Genomic DNA, 18,934 nt, shown 5'->3' with positions numbered 1-18,934 from the left:
TTTTCGAAAAGTGAGACTTGTGAAAACTGAATTTTTCTTCATGGAAAAACAACATCTTCCTTTGTTTTCCGTTTATTTACAGCAATTTATTTTCTTTTTGTCGATATTTTTACCCCTTTACGTAAGTTTTTTTGATATTTTTGGCCATTGTACCTTTCTTTTTAGGTTGGTTTTTTGGTCGTTTTCATGGACGGTTTGGATGTTTATTGCTGAAGGTTTTTAACGCAAAAATTGACGAAAGAACGGAATTTTCTGGCCGAGAAATGATGTAGTTTTACTTCTATCACTTGATTCATTATGATTCTCCTAAATTTAAGAAATAAATGGTGCATTTTCAAACTTCGCGGTCATCCTGCAGTTAGGTATTATCTCTCAATCGAGTTGGTTTGAGTAGGTCTAATTCGCCCCTGTCAACAATCAAAACATAACCCCTAAACCCTTAGAAGCCGCCCCTCAGAAATGGAAAGTCTGACCCCTTTCACCCTCCACAAAATCTGCAGAGTGTGTCTTTCACAATCAGAGAACATGTTCTCAATTTACAGCGAACTGTACGTCCAGTCAGAAATGAGCGGCATTCCTTGCATTTCCGAAATCTTGACCAACATATCGTCAATCAAGGTAAATTCTGACTGAAATAACGTCTGTTTTATGTTTTTTTTAACTTTAGATTCAAAGTGACGACGGTTTGCCGTCCATGATCTGCACAAAATGCATAGACCTGGCGCATTCCGCCTTCAAGTTCCAGTGGCAATGCAACCACTCCCAGCGCATCCTGGAGAACTACCTGAAAGAAAATCGGGAGGAAAACGTCCCGGAAAGTGACTCTAAACCGCCCCTAAACTCGGACTGTGACGAACGGGAATCAGATCCTCCCCCCACAGCCCCCAGTGAAAAAACTACCACAGAAAAGGTAACTTTGTCTTGAAAATTCGACTAATTGTTTCTTTTTTATTGTAGAACTATTCTTGCTCCCAGTGTGAAAAGTCGTACAAGTCCTCCAGCAGCCTCCGCGTCCACATGCGCACCCACACCCACGAACGCCCTTATTCCTGCTCTACCTGCTCAAAAACCTTCAAACAATGCAGTTCCCTACTTTACCACGAACGTAGTCACACCGGGGAACAACCCTACGCCTGTAGACTCTGCGGGAAAAGATACAAACAATCAGGGACTCTCACAGCCCACATGCGGGTCCACACAGGGCAAAAACCCTTTTTATGTTCCATTTGCGGGCGCGGTTTTCGACAAGCGCCCGATTTGAGCTACCATATGAGATCCCACACTAAAGAAAAGCCCTATATGTGCAATATTTGCGGGAAAACCATGTCCATGCAGTCACATCTAGTCCAACATATGAGGATCCACACCGGGGAAAAACCGTACAAGTGCGAGTAGGTTTCAAGGGGATTTTAATACTAATTTTATAATGTGATTGGGGTTTCAGGGTGTGTGATAAGAGCTTTCCGTCGTCGACGAGATTGAAACGACATGCTATTATACATACTGATTTAAAGCCATACTGTTGTGAGGTCTGCAAGAAGGCGTTCAACAGGAGGAGTAGTTTAAAAGTGCATGCAAAGATACATACAGATGAAAGGGCACATGTTTGTACCATTTGCGGAAAAGGGTTCATCCAGGCGAACGCGCTTAAGGCGCATTTATTATCGCACTCTTCGGAAGTTGCGTATTTATTGTAAAAAACATCAAGAAGTGATTATGGGCGTTTTATTTATTTACTTTCATTAACATCAACAGAGTTGTTTGTTTTGTTTTTCAAAGTTTTTATGTGTAGTTAAAAAAATCACACCACCGTTTGAACTACCCGAGAAGGTTATTAGCGGATTATTGAGTAAAATCACAAACGAAAATTAACAGTCGTAAAAACCCTCATTTGTTATCAATAAAGTTGTCATTAAAAACTGAAAAACCGAACGAGAAATGCGGCTTTGGGGATAATCACTGACTTTGGACCTACTTCTTGTAAAAGTTTCGGCCCATCGCCTCGTAGTTCCACCGTACAAATGTCATTAACGCACCGGGTGTTGCCTTTGTTGATAAGGCGAAATTGTTACTAACTCAAGTTTTTGCCCGATTCTTGCTCATTCCCCAGTTATTATTGTTTTACTGTTTTTGTTCGTGTTGTGTTTTTTGTGTGTGACTCTTACATAACCTAAAATGTGGAAAGCAGCAGCAGGTCAACAAATTAACTTGAATGATCAGCCCACTGAAGATGACGAATGGGAAACGGATCCGGATTTCGTTAATGATGTGAATGAGCAGGAGCAGCGATGGGGCTCCGCCACCATTGCCGGATCTGGGAGAACAGCTGGGGCTATTGAGTGAGGGTGAGGGGTCTTCTTGATTGTTTAATGAGGTGTGGGTTTGTTTTAGTATGACTCAATTGAGGAAGGAGACGGAGGAAGCGGACGCTTCGAAAAAGAAGAAGCAGATGATGGAGGACCCCAGTAATCCCAGTTTTGGCTATGGGGGGAAATTTGGGGTGGAGAAAGACAGGATGGATCAGTCGGCGGTGGGGCACGAGTACGTGGCGAAGGTGGAGAAACACGCGTCCCAGAAGGACTACAGCACGGGATTTGGGGGGAAATTTGGCGTCCAGACTGACAGAGTGGACAAAGTTTGTGTTCCTCATCCAGAGACACGTCTTCATTCCGTTTTTTCCAGAGCGCCGTCAGTTGGGAGCACAAGGAAAAAATCGAGAAACACGCCTCCCAAAAAGACTATGCCACCGGGTTTGGGGGCAAATTCGGCGTCCAAACCGACCGCCAAGACAAATCCGCCGTCGGTTGGGACCACCTGGAGAAAGTCGAAAAACACGAATCCCAAAAAGGTAGTTGTTCTTCTGCCTCGCCCCTTCTTATGTCTCTTTTTGCAGACTACGCCAAAGGCTTTGGGGGTAAATTCGGCGTCCAATCCGACCGCCAGGACAAATCCGCCGTGGGCTGGGACCACCACGAAGCCCCCCAAAAGCACGAGAGTCAAACCGACCACAAAATCGGCTTTGGAGGTAAATTCGGCCTTCAAACCGACCGAGTTGACAAATCCGCCGCTTCTTTCAACGAAGAACCCGCTAAAGTTGGGACGAACTACACGAAAGTCAAGCCGGATATTGGTGGGGCAAGACCTGGGGATTTACGCGCGAAATTCGAGAATATGAGCTCGCAGGACAAGCCGGAAATGGAACGGATCACAACGCCGAAGAAAACAGTCCATGCGAAGGCTGCGATGTTTAGTAAGAGCGCTGAATTGGCGGCAAGCACACCTGAGAGGGCGCCTAAAGGGCTCGATTCGTCTAAAACCGCGTTTTTGAGGGAAAATCAACCGGAAGTTAGGCCGGAGAGGTCGGCGCCGGGACAGTTGAACAAGGAGAAGTTTGCTCAGTTTAATAGTCAGAGTGAAGTGGTGGAGGCGCCCTCAGCGCCTCCTCCAAAGGCGCTGGATAATTCCAAGCTGGCGTTTCTCACGCAGGAGGCAGTTAAGGAGGTCGAGGTGAGTTTGAATGTAATCTCACCCCTATAGAACATAAAAAATTGTTATTTGTGTAACCAGGCCAAAAAGTGTTTCTTTTTTCGCCCAGCCTTTTTTTAATGGCCGAGGCAGTTTGCAGTTTGTCGATTTCATTTTACCCAAATATTGGAAGTAATGTCGGTATCTTGATGTAATATGCAAAACTATGGATAAATGGCGCCCCCATAGATCGGCCAGAAAAGACTTACTTTTAGACTGCTTTTGAGGCCTAAAATAGCTATTTGTGTACCAAGGCCAAAAAGTGGTTCTTTTTTGGCCGAGCCTTTTTTTAATGGCCGAGGCCAGAAAGAAGGCGAGGGCAAAATGTCACTTTTTGGCTGTGTTACACACAAGATTTTTTAGGCGACATCATTAAATTTACAAGTTAATTAATTTTATTTATGATTTATTGATTTAATCAACTATAACAACTGAATAATTGTAAATATTTATGAATCCTTCAGAAAAGTTCATATTTTCCTTATTTACATTTTCAGTTTCGGCATGTGTAGCTTCACAATTTGTATGAATTAGGTTTAATGTGTTTTTTAATGTTGTTGCAGGAGCACTGCTATAGTTTATCCGGTGAGAGATTGGGAGATTTCGACAGTTGACAAATAGGTTGGCAGCAAATTATGCTACAAAATACACTAAAAACACTAAATTCCTACGCAAAATAGGTTGACAGGGTTGTCAGTAACTGGGGTTATTTTGTTATTTTAAATTTCGCGCGTATGGTACACTTTTTATCGCGTAGATTTAGTGACTTTTCTGTCATTCAATCTCTCACCGTACAAACTATAGACATGTTCATTTTTAATAATTCAACACGTCTTTGTTGCACTTTACAGCAGATTGTCGATTTGATTTTACCCAAATAATTATAAAATTGACGTAATATGCAAAACTATGGATAGATGGCGCCACCATAGATCGGCCGAAAATGTTTGCGGCCAGAAAAGACTCACTTTTAGGCCGCTTTTAAGGCCTAAAAATTGCATTTTCAGTTTAAAGTCGTTTAAAGTCTATTTTCATTTTAAGTCGCCTATAACGATTTTTTCTAGAGGGAGGAAATTCCGCAGAGACAACCCTCGCCGGTCCAAGAAGAAGAAATCTACGAAAACTACTCAACTCCTAGTCAACTTAACATTGAGACTTCACCGACTGAAGAAGAAATGGCAGAAAATTTCTACACAACTGAAGAGATTGTGGACACTGGAATTTCCGCCATTGCTCTGTACGATTACCAAGCCGCCGCCGAGGATGAAATTTCCTTTGATCCTGACGACGTCGTTACACACATTGAAAAAGTTTGTTTTCGTTTTTTTTGGGGGTGGAAATAACAGTTTTGTTTCAGATCGACGAGGGTTGGTGGAGGGGCTTGTGCAAAGGCAAATACGGACTGTTTCCTGCAAATTACGTACAGGTCAACGAATGAGAGAATTCGTAATTGTTTCAAGGCCTATATTGTACTTAAGTTTATTTTTCATATTTTTTTTAACATTTTATTCAATAACGTTGTGTATATGCTTCCACAGAAAGTTTTATAATAAAATATTTTAAATTCCAATATTGTTCAGTGATTTTTTAACAGCTCTTGAGAATTTTCAGATGACACAAAGAATCCTACTCCAATTTCTTGTTAGTGGCGCAAAATTGGGGTTTTACAATACCACAACTGTACTTGAAATCAGCCATTCGTATCTATAATAATGACATGTTCTGGGAAATACGAACTGAACTCTTGATATAAATACTTTTGAGTCCTGGAAATATAATTCACTGCGCTTTATAAATGCCTTGGAAACCAGCGAATGCACGCCAGTAGTTCTCCAACTTTTGAAGAGAAATAATGGAAAGTCACGATTGTATGCGAGGCGAATTCATCCCTCAAAGTCCGTTTTTATTAAAGGTGCATTTACCTTAATTACTTGTGCTTTAAGACAGCTAAAAACTCTTTTTGCAGGTGAAATATTAGAACCATCAGAATGAACACAATAGACTTCTCAAGTTATTTTTACCACCTTAGAAGATATCTGGCGAATCACACAATTCCCCACAACGGGACTGATTTTCCCACATTTATAATCGATGAAGTTGCCTCACCAAAGCCTCCATTAAACCCCAAGTTCTGTGGCGTCACGTCCGGAAAAATCGCCGAAATCTACGCAAAATTCTACCACCCAACCATCTCAATCTCAATTTGCGTCTTCGGAATTCTTTCGAACGCTCTAAATGTTGTGGTTTTGCGCCAAAAGCAGATGATTTCAGCTCCGATCAACCGCATCCTCACCTGTTTGGCCGCTGCAGAAATGTGTGTCATGATGGAATATATACCGTACGTTTATTATCATTATTTGGTGGTGCCGGAACACATGGATTTCCCGTTTTCCGGAGCGATTTATATACTTTTCCATGGCCACTTCACTCAGATTCTGCACACGACTTCGATTTGTCTAACTCTGATGCTGGCAGTGTGGAGGTTTCTAGCGCTGAAATACCCCCAGAAACAACAGGTTTGGTGCACTCATTTCCGGTGCACGGTGGGGCTCACTCTTAGTTTCCTCCTCCCTATTGTTCTGTGTTTTCCTACGTATTTCGTCATCACAATAACTCCTCAGAAGATCATTGAGAACTCATCGATTTTTACGTTGTACCACACTGATCTTAGCGAGACGTTTAGAAGCGACAGCACAGCTCTCGCTATGAATTTCTGGATCTATTCAGTTTTTATTAAGCTTCTTCCGTGTTGCATCCTCACTTTTATCACTCTCTGGTTGATCCACACCCTCATTCTTGCTAAAAAGCGTAGGAAGAATCTTCACATTGCAGGAGCAACTAATGAAAGGAAAGCCGACAGAACCACGAAAATGTTAGTGGCGATTTTGCTCCTCTTCCTTGTGACGGAGTTTCCTCAAGGGATCTTCGCGTTTATGATTGGATTGAAAGGGAAGAATCTGTTTCTCAAGTGCTATCAGGTTTATGGGGAAGTTATGGATGTTTTTGCGCTTTTTAGCGGGGCTGTTAACTTCATTTTGTATTGCGTTATGAATAGAATGTTCAGGAAGACTTTTGGGGTTTTGTTTAAGAAGAAGGTGCTGAATTGGGGGTTGGTGTTGTCGGATCGGATGAGAATGTGAGTTTTGTAGTTAGGAGTGCAGGTAATTTTTTTATTTTTTTAGGCCACTCCACGTGGAAATGGGGGTCAAAGAAACTGAAAATTAAGTGTTGTATTGATTATCTGTGTTTAAATAATAGTGATGAATGAATATATTTTTTCTGTTTTATTGTTCATTTATCGTAAACTGAGAAATTGGCTTCAAAAAAGTTATACGATATAAAAAGAGGAAAAAGAAGTTCAACTACGACAAACAGAAATTTGTTTAACTTTTACACAATCAATGATCAATGAGGACAATAAAATTATTTTTTTCCCGGCGCATCCACCATTGTTGCAATCAGACATTTACAATCAAATTAATTTTGCTCGTAATTCTATTCAGTTTATCAAAGAGTTAGTATATTATATTATTGTTAATCTTTTGGTAGAAAGGCAGCTGAGCAATTTTCACAGATTCCTTTAAAAAATTCTTGAAAAAAATATCTCATAACATGGAAAGCCGGATAAGTTCGCATTGTTAAACAATAAAATTAAAAGAATGCGTCCAGTCGCTCGAAGTCTTTGTTACTGTTTAGAAAGGAATTAAATTCAAAGTTGCAGACCTGAGACGAATAATAAAATTTCTGGAAAAAACACGTATTTCTGGTTGCATAATTGTAACAATTAAATTTTCTGTTCGAATCTTTTCATCTTTTCTAATTTGGTTGTTTGTAGACTTTTGTGAAATATTCATATAATTTTTTAGATAAAAAGTAGTTTTTAGATTTGCCAAAACTCAAAGTTGCAGTTTTTCGCGAAAATTCATGACTAAAACTATGCCAAACTTCGGAAATCGATATCACGCATATTTTTTGGAGTAAACTTGAGTTATTATACATCAGTGTACGCAGAATTTTCCGCAGATTCCAATTCTGAAATTTAAATTCATATCCGACTGTAAATAACCGAGTTATGGCTGATTGAAGTTTTGAAAAGTTGATTTTCATTTTTTTTCTCATTTTTTCTAATTTTTGAGGTTAAATATCTCGGAAACTATTAGAGATATTGAGATGCGGTTTGCGCCATCGTTTTTCTCGGCTCATTTTACGTTAGAAAACTTGCTTTAAAGCCCAAAAATAGATAGTCGATTTTTCGCGAAAAAAAAATCCGACCCAAACGATGAAAAATTTTCAATTTTTTTATTTTTAGCCATAACTCGTAAACTGTTTGTCTGATGGTTCTCAAATTGGGCCAGTAGATAGATCTCGAGCTCCTCTTTCGAATGATATATAATACAAAGGTATTAAACGTCATTTTTACATTAAAAACAGTGATTGAAAATCACCCTAAAATGACCACTTCCAAACAGTTTTTGGCCAATGCCTCGTTTATTTCTTAGGCAAACTCAATAAATTTTTACTCACTTTACGCAGAATTTCACGCTGAATCCAAATCTGGAATTTAAACTCAGATCCGACAACAAATAACTGAGTTATGACCGTTTGAATTTTTAGGTTGTCGCTAGAGGGCCAAATTTTTGAAGGTTCCAAACAATTCGTGCTCAATATTTCGGAAACTATTCCAGATATTGGAATGCGGTTTGCGGCATCGTTTTTCTCGCGATTTTTTACATAGGAAATAGTTTTTAGATTTTCCAATAGGCGAAAGTTGCAGTTTTTTGCGAAAATTCATGATCAAAACTATGCCAAACTTCGGAAATCGATATCACGCATATTTTTTGGAGTAAACTTGAGTTATTATACATCAGTGTACGCAGAATTTTCCGCAGATTCCAATTCTGAAATTTAAATTCATATCCGACTGCAAATAACCGAGTTATGGCTGATTAAAGTTTTGAAAACTTGATTTTTATTTTTTCTCATTTTTTTCTAATTTTTAAAGTTAAATATCTCGGAAACTATTAGAGATATTGAGATGCGGTTTGCGCCATCGTTTTTCTCGGCTCATTTTACGTTAGAAAACTTGCTTTAAAGCCCAAAATTCAATAGTCGATTTTTCGCGAAAAAAAAATCCGACCCAAACGATGAAAAATTTTCAATTTTTTTACTTTTGGACATAACTCGTAAACTGTATGTCTGATCGTTCTCAAATTGGGCCAGTAGATAGATCTCGAGCTCCTCTTTCGAATGATATATAATACTAAGGTATTAAACGTCGTTTTTACATTAAAAACAGTGAATGAAAATCACCCCAAAATGACCACTTCCAAACAGTTTTTGGCCAATGCCTTGTTTATTTCTTAGGCAAACTCAACAAATTTCGACTCACTTTACGCAGAATTTCACGCTGAATTCAAACCTGGAATTTAAATTCAGATCTGACAACAAATAACTGAGCTATGGCGGTTTGAATTTTTGGGTTGTCGCCAGAGGGCCAAATTTTTGAAGGTTCCAAACAATTCGTGCTCAATATCTCCGAAACTACTCTAGATATTGGAATGCGGTTTGCGGCATCGTTTTTCTCGCGATTTTTTACATAGGAAATAGTTTTTAGATTTTCCAATAGTCGAAAGTTGCAGTTTTTCGCGAAAATTCATGATTAAAACTATGCCAAACTTCGGAAATCGATATCACACATATTTTTTTGAGTAAACTTGAGTTATTATACATCAGTGCACGCAGAATATTCCGCAGATTCCAAATTTGGGATTTAAATTCAGATTCGACTGCAAATAACCGAGTTATGGCTGATTAAAGTTTTGAAAAGTTGATTTTCATTTTTTTTAATTTTTCCTAATTTTTAAAGTTGAATATCTCGGAAACTATTAGAGATATTGAGATGCGGTTTGCGCCATCGTTTTTCTCGGCTCATTTTACGTTAGAAAACTTGCTTTAAAGTCCAAAATTCGATAATCGATTTTTTGCGAAAAAAAATTCCGACTCAATCGATGAAAATTTTTCAATTTTTTAATTTTCGGCTATAACTCGTAAACTGTTTGTCTGATCATTCTCAAATTGGGCCAGTAGATAGATCTCGAGCTCTTCTTTCGAATGATATATAATACAAAGGTATTAAACGTCGTTTTTACATTAAAAACAGTGATTGAAAATCACCCTAAAATGACCACTTCCAAACAGTTTTTGGCCAATGCCTCGTTTATTTCTTAGGCAAACTCAATAAATTTTTACTCACTTTACGCAGAATTTCACGCTGAATCCAAATCTGGAATTTAAACTCAGATCCGACAACAAATAACTGAGTTAGGACGTTTGAATTTTTGGGTTGTCGCCAGAAGGCCAAATTTTTGAAGGTTCCAAACAATTCGTGCTCAATATCTCCGAAACTACTCTAGATATTGGAATACGGTTTTCGGCATCGTTTTTCTCGCGATTTTTTACATAGGAAATAGTTTTTAGATTTTCCAATAGTCGAAAGTTGCAGTTTTCGCGAAAATTCATGATTAAAACTATGCCAAACTTCTGATATCGATATCTCGCGTATTTTTTATAGTAAACTTGAGTTATTAAACATCAGTGTAACGCAGAATTTTCCGCAGATTCCAAATCTGGGATTTAAATTCAGATTCGACTACAAATAACCGAGTTATGGCCGATTAAAGTTTTGAAAAGTCGATTTTAATTTTTTTTCACTTTTCCTAATTTTTAAAGTTGAATATCTCGGAAACTATTAGAGATATTGAGATGCGGTTTGCGCCATCGTTTTTCTCGGCTCATTTTACGTTAGAAAATGTTCTCAAAAGCCCAAAATTCGATAATTGATTTTTCGCGAAAAAAAATTCCGACTCAATCGATGAAAATTTTTCAATTTTTTAATTTTTGGGTATAACTCGTAAACTGTTTGTCTGATCATTCTCAAATTGGGCCAGTAGATAGATTTCGAACTCTTCTTTCGAATGATATATAATACAAAAGTATTAAACGTCGTTTTTACATTAAAAAAAGTGATTGAAAATCACCCCAAAATGACCACTTCCAAACAGTTTTTGGACAATGCCTCGTTTATTTTTAGGCAAAGTCAACAAATTTTGACTCACTTTACGCATAATTTCACGCTGAATCCAAATCTGGAATTTAAATTCAGATCCGACAACAAATAACTGAGTCATGACCGTTTGAATTTTTGGGTTGTCGCCAGAGGGCCAAATTTTTGAAGGTTCCAAACAATTCGTGCTCAATATCTCCGAAACTACCCTAGATATTGGAATGCGGGTTGCGGCATCGTTTTTCTCGCGATTTTTTTACATAGGAAATAGTTTTTAGATTTTCCAATAGTCGAAAGTTGCAGTTTTTCGCGAAAATTCATGATTAAAACTATGCCAAACTTCGGAAATCGATATCACACATATTTTTTGGAGTAAACTTGAGTTATTATACATCAGTGCACGCAGAATATTCCGCAGATTCCAATTCTGAAATTTAAATTCATATCCGACTGCAAATAATTGAGTAATGGCTGATTAAAGTTTTGAAAAGTTGATTTTCATTTTTTTCTCATTTTTTCTAATTTTTGAGGTTAAATATCTCGGAAACTATTAGAGATATTGAGATGCGGTTTGCGCCATCGTTTTTCTCGGCTCATTTTACGTTAGAAAACTTGCTTTAAAGCCCAAAATTCGATAGTCGATTTTTCGCGAAAAAAAAAACCGACTCAAACGATGAAAATTTTCCATTTTTTTTATTTTTGGACATAACTCGTAAACTATTTGTCTAATCGTTCTCAAATTGGGCCAGTAGATAGATCTCGAGCTCTTCTTTCGAATGATATATAATACAAAGGTATTAAACGTCGTTTTTACATTGAAAACAGTGATTGAAAATCACCCTAAAATGACCACTTTCAAACAGTTTTTGTCCAATGCCTCGTTTATTTCTTAGGCAAACTCAATAAATTTTTACTCACTTTACGCAGAATTTTACTCTGAATCCAAATCTTGAATTTAAATTAAGATCCGACAACAAATAACTGAGTTATGACCGTTTGAATTTTTGGGTTGTCGCCAGAGGGCCAAATTTTTGAAGGTTCCAAACAATTCGTGCTCAATATTTCCGAAACTACTCTAGATATTGGAATGCGGGTTGCGGCATCGTTTTTCTCGCGATTTTTTACATAGGAAATAGTTTTTAGATTTTCCAATAGTCGAAAGTTGCAGTTTTTCGCGAAAATTCATGATTAAAACTATGCCCAAATTCTTATACCAATATCTCACTTATTTTTATAGCAAACTTGAGTTATTTACATCAGTGTACTTAGAATTTTCTGCAGATTCCAAATCTGGGATTTAAATTCAGATCCGAGTACAAATAACCGAGTTATGGCTAATTAAAGTTTTGAAAAGTTGATTTTCATTTTTTCTCATTTTTCCTAATTTTAAAGTTAAATATTTCCGAAACTATTAGAGATATTGAGAAATTCGGCCAGTGGATAGATTGTGACTTACTTTTATCCCCAAAGTTTCAAATTCTTATAATTTGCATTTTCTGAGAAAAATGACAAAATGTACAAATGCGTTTACAACGGTTAAAGGATTAAACGAATGTAGAACTGGAACTGAACTTAAAACGCTTCTACAGTGAACTATTTCTCCATATAAACTTGTTTAGCACCTACCTTTCTATAAGAATTCCATTCAAATTCAAAACGCCACAATTTCACTTCACTTGCACAAACACTTCCATCTTCGTCGAGTCGGAGCGCTAAACTGATGAAATAAAGATAATTAAGTGATTACAAAACCTCGGTAATTGAGTAAAAAATTGTCCTTCGCGCTTATTTGTCGGCGGACTAAAACCGCCATAATTTATATGAATTTTCGTTCCTTTCGAAAGTTGAATTCTGGAACGTTTTATTTTTTATAAAAAATTTCGTCAAAAATGGTTTTAAAATAAAATCTAGTAAAAGAAAAAGTGAGATTCAAACTTGGAAAGGACTAATGTGCGACGAATCGAAATTCGCCTGTAACTTTTTTTTATCGACAACTGTATTGTTAGTTGCCTATTCATCATACAACTGTCACTTTTAAATTTCTAACCTCAATCCACACAACCCTTTGAATATATGTATATAGTGATTTTTTAACGATGTTTTAATTTTAAGCGCCCCAAAATGATGAACGACACCTTCGACAATTTAACTTTTAGCAGCATCCTATCGCAGGAGCCCAAAACCGACATTTCTTTCGACGACTCTTTATTCTTAAACTCTCAGGAGTTTAGCGTGTGGAAGAAAATCGAGGACTGTCTTAGCGAGAAGAGCAACCTCACTGCTGTAAATAACGAAAGCGCAACAAGCTGTGACATCTTCAACGACTCCTTTAAGGACCCCGACATTCTCAAACTGTCTTCCTGGGGGCTCCCCGACGCGATTTTAGAGAAGTACTCGACTAGGAACGTCACGACGATGTTTCCGTGGCAGGTGGAGTGTTTAAACAACCCCCGGGTGCTCAAGGAGTACGCGAATTTGGTGTATTCGGCCCCCACGTCCGCTGGAAAGACGCTCGTGGCGGAGATTCTGGCGATTAAGACTGTCCTGGAAAGAGGGAAGAAAGTGATTTTTATCCTTCCGTTTGTCTCGGTGGTGAGGGAGAAAATGTTTTACTTTCAGGACGTTTTCAGCGGGAGCGGGGTGCGAGTTGAGGGGTTCATGGGGGCGTACAACCCCCCTGGGGGGTTTCAAGGGGTACAATTCGCCGTTTGTACCATCGAGAAAGCCAACAGTTTGATCAATCATTTTTTATTAGAGGGGACTTTGGGGGACATCGGGGCTGTGGTTATCGACGAAATGCACCTCCTAGGGGAGCCCAACAGGGGGTACATCCTCGAGCTTCTACTAACGAAATTAAGATACATGACTATGAAAGACAGTGGGGTCCACGTGCAGATCATCGGCATGTCGGCGACGCTCCCCAACTTACCGACTCTCTCCAAGTGGTTGGACGCGGAGCTCTACGTGACTAACTTCAGACCGATTCCGTTGTACGAACAAGCGAGTCTTGGGGGCACAATCTACGACACCGACTTTGCCCCAGTTCGCACCATAAACCCCCTGGAGGGACTAGAAACCGACACTGATAACATCCTGCAGTTGTGTCTGGAGACCATCGCCGTGGGGTGTTCAGTGCTCATTTTCTGCCCCACTAAAAACTGGTGTGAGAACCTCGCCCAACAAATCTCCAGCGCGTTCTGGAAACTCGGATCTTCCCAAAGCGCAACCGGAGAAGAACTGCGCAGCCAACTCAAAAGCGAGCTCATCTCCGAGGTGTTGGAGCAGCTCAAGCGCTGCCCTGTCGGTCTAGACGACGTCCTTCGCAAAACTGTGTCTTTCGGAGTCGCTTTCCACCACGCAGGCTTAACTCTAGATGAGCGCGATATTATTGAGGGCTCCTTCCGGAATGGAGTAGTAAGAGTCCTGGTGGCGACCTCCACGTTGTCTTCAGGTGTTAACCTCCCGGCTCGGCGCGTTATTATACGAACTCCGGTTTTCCACGGGAAACCTCTGGACGCTTTGACGTACCGGCAGATGATAGGACGCGCTGGGCGCATGGGGAAAGACACTAGTGGAGAGAGCATCCTGGTGTGCCAGAAAAACGATGAGAAGATCGCGCGAAGTCTCATGTCGCAACAGCTCAAACCGATCGAGAGTTGTCTTGAAGGCGACGGGAAACTCAAGCGGGCGCTCCTGGAAATCGTCGCCAGTGGAGTCGCGTCTTCACCTTCGGACGTGGAGCTCTTCACCAAATGTACCCTCCTGGCCCAAACGGAGAAGGAGAGCCCCATCGACGAGGCGTTGGAGTTCCTGGTTTCCCACGAGTTCCTCCGGTTGGATCAAGGGAAGTACCAGGCCACCGGGCTCGGCAAGGCTTGTCTAGCTTCTTCCATACCCCCTGAAGACGGTCTTTCTTTGTTCACCGAGCTGGAGAAGGCCCGCCAGTGCTTCGTCCTCGAAACGGAGCTCCACCTAATCTATCTGGTTACCCCATACAGTGCCTGTCACCAATGGGGGAGCATCGACTGGATGTTCTATCTCAACCTCTGGGAGAAGCTCCCTCCGAGCATGAAGAAGGTGGGGGAGTTGGTGGGAATTCGGGAAGGCTACATCGTGAACGCCACCAGAGGCAAACTCCAAACCAGCACGTCGAGTTTGTATCACAAACTCTTGGTGCATAAGCGCTTCTTCGTCGCGTTGGCCCTCCAGGACTTGGTGAATGAAAAACCCCTCTCGCAGGTGTGCGCCAAGTTTAGCTGCAACAGAGGAATGCTGCAGACGTTGCAACTCACCGCGTCGACCTTCGCGGGGATGGTGACGTCCTTCAGTAAACAGTTGGGGTGGTCAACTGTTGAGATCCTCATCTCCCAGTTCCAAGATCGTCTTCATTTTGGCGTCAGCCGCGATTTGTTGGATCTCATGAAACTACCAATCCTCAATGGAAAGTGTGCGAGGGTTCTCTTCAACGGAGGCCTGGAGACGCTGGTGCAGATCGCGAATTCCGACGTGGACACCATCGAGAGGGTCCTCCACAAGGTCGTCCCTTTCGAGAGCGGAAAACTAAGAGAAGGAGAAACGGAGTTTGGTTTGAAGGAACGAAACAAGCTGAAGAACATCTGGATCACCGGGAAAGAGGGGCTGACGGAGCGAGAGGCTGCACAACTCATCTTAGCGAGCGCTAGAGACTACCTGAAGATAGAAATGGGGTTGAAGGAGGCGCAATGGCACCAACCCGATGACCGCAGTGTGGTTAGTTTGAACTCTTCGGTGGACTTTGTGTTGACTTCCCAGGACGAGAGTTACGTGTCTTTCCGGGCTCCAACGCCTGTCCGGAAGCGACGCCGAGGGAAAGAAAACAAACCTGAAGCTAGTCCTCGAAAGAAGACAAAATTCGCCCCCGTCTTCGACTCCATAGAAATGATCGATGTTTGTGGCAACCCGCAGCTTTTGGAGGTCTTCATCAAGGAGGTGAAGCTCCAAAAGTTGATTTCCTTCACTGTTGCTTGTCACCGCGTTGAAGACAACAAACGTGTCATCGGGTTGAGCCCCCAAACTGTCACCCTTGAAGGTTTTCTTTACAAGAACCGAAAAGTTGATAGTTTCGGGGTGTGTTGGGATGGCCGCACGTCCTACCACCTCCTGGTGGAGCATCCTAAGACTCTTCCTCTGCTGAGAGACATCCTCAAAAACCCGGAGCTCACTGTTACAATGTTCGACTCCAAAGAACTAATCAAAGTGTTGAAGAGGTGTTGCGGAATCGACTTCTTCGCGAGAGTTGTGGACCCCAAAATCGCGGATTGGTTGCTCGAGCCGGAAGGTCGCGAAAAGAGTTTCTGGTCGATGGTACAAGTTTACTGTCCCATGATGGTAATGATGGCGAAGGAGTGTGGATCTGGACGAGGGACAGGAAGCCCATCGTTGGACCTCCTGAGTACTATCAAGTCTAAGAAGAGGAGTTTAGTAGAGGCGGTGGTAACGTGGCACTTGGGGAAGAAACTCAAAGAGGAGCTCGCCGCTCGGGACGCCACCTTCTTGAAGGTCTACGGTAGGTGACGTTAAAATGCAATGTTAAAGTCTTATGATTGCTTTTGCAGCGACGGAGATGTCGTGCGTCCGCCTCCTGGGACGAATGGAGCTTACCGGCATGCCTGTCTCGAAGCCTGCGCTGACGAACCTCCTCCAGACGCTCTCCCGTCACCTGGAGAACCTCCAAACCAAAGCTTTCTCCTTGGCCGGGCGCCGCTTCAATCTCTCCTCCCCGAAAGACGTGGCGAAAGTCCTGGGGCTACCGCGCGGAGACACAAAGAAGCAAGTACTGGAAAATCACGACAACCCCATCGCGGCTCTTGTTTTGCAGTGGCGTAAAATCAACAGTACCATCACGGGGATGCTCCAACCCCTTTTGCGCTCCGTGGAGAACGGGCGCATACACGGATGTTGCGTTCTGCACACCGCCACGGGGCGCATCACCATGCACGAACCCAACCTGCAGAACGTCCCGAAGAACTTCCAAGTCGCGGGGATCGAAATCAGTTGTCGCGATGCGTTCAAAGCGCGTTCCGGCCACGTTTTCGTCTCCGCAGACTATTGTCAATTGGAGTTGCGGCTCTTGGCGCATTTATCTCAAGATGTGGCGCTGTGTAAGATCATGAGGGCGGAAGGAGACGTCTTCCGATCGGTAGCGGCGAAGTGGAACAAACTCAACGAAGAGGATGTCACTGATGAGTTGAGACAACACGCGAAGCAGATTTGCTACGGGATTATCTACGGTATGGGGAGTAAAGCGCTGGGGAAGCAGTTGGGGGTGGAGGAGCTCGAAGCGGGGGTGTTTATGGAAACCTTCAGGAACGCGTATCCGGGAGTTCGGAACTACATCAAGGACGTCATCGAGGGGTGTAAGACGCGGGGGTACGTGGAGACGGTCTCCGGGAGGCGGCGGTATCTCCCACACATCACACACTCCAGTCTTAGCGTTCGAAGTAAGTCCAATTTTCAAATTTCGCGTCCTTAGTTTTGGTGCAAAAAAAATAAGTTACCAGTTTTTCTCATCACGTGATCTTAAAAATGGCATTTGATTGGTTACGAAAGGCGCGAAATGTGAATATTAAACTTCAGTTTTTGGTTTTAGGTCAGGCAGAGCGCCAAGCAGTGAACACAACGATTCAAGGCTCGGCGGCGGACATCGTCAAGAGTGTTATGGTGGTGCTGGAATCCGTGCGTGGCGAACTTGTTCTGCATTTACACGACGAGCTTTTGTACGAAGTGGAAGAGAAGAGTCTGCGTAGTTTTGCGAGCTCACTGAAGAAGACCATGGAAAACTCCGTGAAGTTGTCAATCCCATTTCCAGTGAAAGTGAAGGCTGGGCCTTCGTGGGGCCAATTGAAAGAGTACAAATTGTGATATTTTTAACTTGGTCTTTATTTTGTATATTTTTGAACGGTAATTTATTATACATTGAAAATATAAATTAGTTTAGTCCTTTGGATGATTTGGAAACACTGTCATCAGCAATTTCAACGATTTTGAATTTAAAAAAACAGTGCTACCATCGTTTGACAGCTCAGGAACCAAAAGTCCCTAGAATGTCGACCTTTTGAGAGTATTTCTGGTCGTTGACCCCGCGATGATACTCACATTTTTGCGTTTTCGTACCTAAAAGTGGTGACTCGAATCTCCACCCCCTCGGTGGGCCCCCAGTGTGAATTTCCCCAGTTGATCTGAAGAGTGACAGCTGTCACTGTCTGACAGTTGACCGAACCTCAAAATCAAAATGTCTTTCGCCTTGCGTGTAAAAACCAAAACGGGACAAGAAGTCCTCAGGAATCTCACTCCTAACCACACAATCAAAGACTTGAAAGTGCAACTATCAACGATATCAAACATCCCTCAGGACCGTTTGCACGTCTTATCTGGGTTTCCACCGAAGGCGTTCGACATCACCGAAGACAGCTTGGTGCTCCATCAAAGTGGCTTAAAATCGGGTGACACGTTGATTTTGGAGGAGAAGGCGCCCCCTCCTGCTCCCAAGCCGGCTCCAGTGGCGTACAGACACACGCATGAGGAAGAATGCTCGGGTATTTTAATGAAGAAAGTCGTCCCGGCGGACAACTCGTGTCTTTTCAGTAGCATTTTTTTCGCGTTGAATGGAAAAATGGATGAGAGTGGGACCGCCGCGCCGTACATGCGGCAGTTGATAGCCCAGACTGTCTCTGGAGACCCTGAAGAGTACTCTGAGGCGATTCTAGGGAAGTCCAATGCGGATTACTGCGCGTGGATTCAAGACGATAGTTCCTGGGGGGGCGCTATTGAGCTCGCGATTCTGTCCAATCATTACGGGTTTGAGATCGCCGTGGTGGATACCATCAACGCCATCATCAATAGATTTGGCGAAGATAAGAGGTTCTCTTTGAGGATTTTCTTGTTGTTTGATGGGATTCACTATGACCCTTTGTTCCTAGAGGCTGCTGATGTAAGTGGAGGTTGTAAAGGGGCGTTGTAATGATTTTCCATTGCAGGGCTCCAGTGTGCAAACGATTTTCCCCACGACTGACGACAAGGTGTTGAAACAAGCCGAAGAATTAGCGTTGGAGGCGAAATCCAGCCGCCAGTTTACCGATGTTAATAAATTTACGTTGAAATGTATGACTTGTAATGTGCATTTAAGTGGACAGTTGCAGGCGCGGGAACACGCTCAAAGTACCGGCCATACGAAATTTGGGGAGGTCTAGCTAGTTTTATTTATTCTAAGTAATAATTTATTTGAATTCTTGTATGAATTTTGGAAATAAAGTCGGTTATGCAACCAATAATACGCGCGCTAACTTCACTCTGTACAGCGCCCTCTGT

General features: G+C 41.9%; 5 protein-coding genes across 6 annotated transcripts; all 5 read left to right on the top strand.

The window, feature by feature from the left end:
* The first annotated feature begins 301 nt into the window (after window positions 1-301).
* LOC148175895 (uncharacterized) lies at window positions 302-1,715 on the top strand. Of its 2 annotated transcripts, XM_088033604.1 has the most exons (5): window positions 302-390; window positions 444-618; window positions 668-910; window positions 958-1,391; window positions 1,445-1,715. In XM_088033604.1, exons 2-5 carry the CDS (start codon window positions 460-462, stop codon window positions 1,695-1,697), a joined length of 1,089 nt encoding a protein of 362 aa, XP_087889730.1. In that variant the 5' UTR covers window positions 302-390; window positions 444-459; the 3' UTR covers window positions 1,698-1,715. The 2 variants fall into 2 exon arrangements, with proteins under 2 accessions (XP_087889730.1, XP_087889729.1); XM_088033603.1 differs by having other exon boundaries at window positions 379-618.
* Window positions 1,716-1,831: 116 nt separating this feature from the next.
* Window positions 1,832-5,095, top strand: Cortactin (cortactin). Its single transcript, XM_088033600.1, has 6 exons — window positions 1,832-2,339; window positions 2,392-2,635; window positions 2,683-2,848; window positions 2,894-3,507; window positions 4,590-4,835; window positions 4,883-5,095. Exons 1-6 carry the CDS (start codon window positions 2,176-2,178, stop codon window positions 4,961-4,963), a joined length of 1,515 nt encoding a protein of 504 aa, XP_087889726.1. The 5' UTR covers window positions 1,832-2,175; the 3' UTR covers window positions 4,964-5,095.
* Window positions 5,096-5,361: 266 nt separating this feature from the next.
* Window positions 5,362-6,750, top strand: LOC148175893 (G protein-coupled receptor dmsr-1-like). Its single transcript, XM_088034999.1, has 3 exons — window positions 5,362-5,437; window positions 5,492-6,661; window positions 6,708-6,750. The coding sequence occupies exons 2-3, from the start codon at window positions 5,514-5,516 to the stop codon at window positions 6,748-6,750; spliced, it is 1,191 nt and encodes a 396-aa protein (XP_087891125.1). The 5' UTR covers window positions 5,362-5,437; window positions 5,492-5,513.
* Window positions 6,751-12,606: 5,856 nt separating this feature from the next.
* Window positions 12,607-17,597, top strand: PolQ (DNA polymerase theta). Its single transcript, XM_088034556.1, has 3 exons — window positions 12,607-16,133; window positions 16,183-17,067; window positions 17,217-17,597. Exons 1-3 carry the CDS (start codon window positions 12,710-12,712, stop codon window positions 17,486-17,488), a joined length of 4,581 nt encoding a protein of 1,526 aa, XP_087890682.1. The 5' UTR covers window positions 12,607-12,709; the 3' UTR covers window positions 17,489-17,597.
* Window positions 17,598-17,666: 69 nt separating this feature from the next.
* On the top strand, window positions 17,667-18,897 carry Yod1 (Yod1 deubiquitinase). The gene is made up of 2 exons (XM_088034558.1): window positions 17,667-18,557; window positions 18,604-18,897. The coding sequence occupies exons 1-2, from the start codon at window positions 17,859-17,861 to the stop codon at window positions 18,814-18,816; spliced, it is 912 nt and encodes a 303-aa protein (XP_087890684.1). The 5' UTR covers window positions 17,667-17,858; the 3' UTR covers window positions 18,817-18,897.
* The last annotated feature ends 37 nt before the right edge of the window (window positions 18,898-18,934 follow it).

The sequence above is a fragment of the Gnatocerus cornutus genome, chromosome 4, assembly GCF_029298725.1.
Source record: "Gnatocerus cornutus isolate USDA-ARS CGAHR chromosome 4, icGnaCorn1.1, whole genome shotgun sequence".
Taxonomy (NCBI): Eukaryota; Metazoa; Arthropoda; class Insecta; order Coleoptera; family Tenebrionidae; genus Gnatocerus; species Gnatocerus cornutus.
Note: the sequence above shows the minus strand (reverse complement) of the source record. Positions and strands in the feature narration are given on the sequence as shown.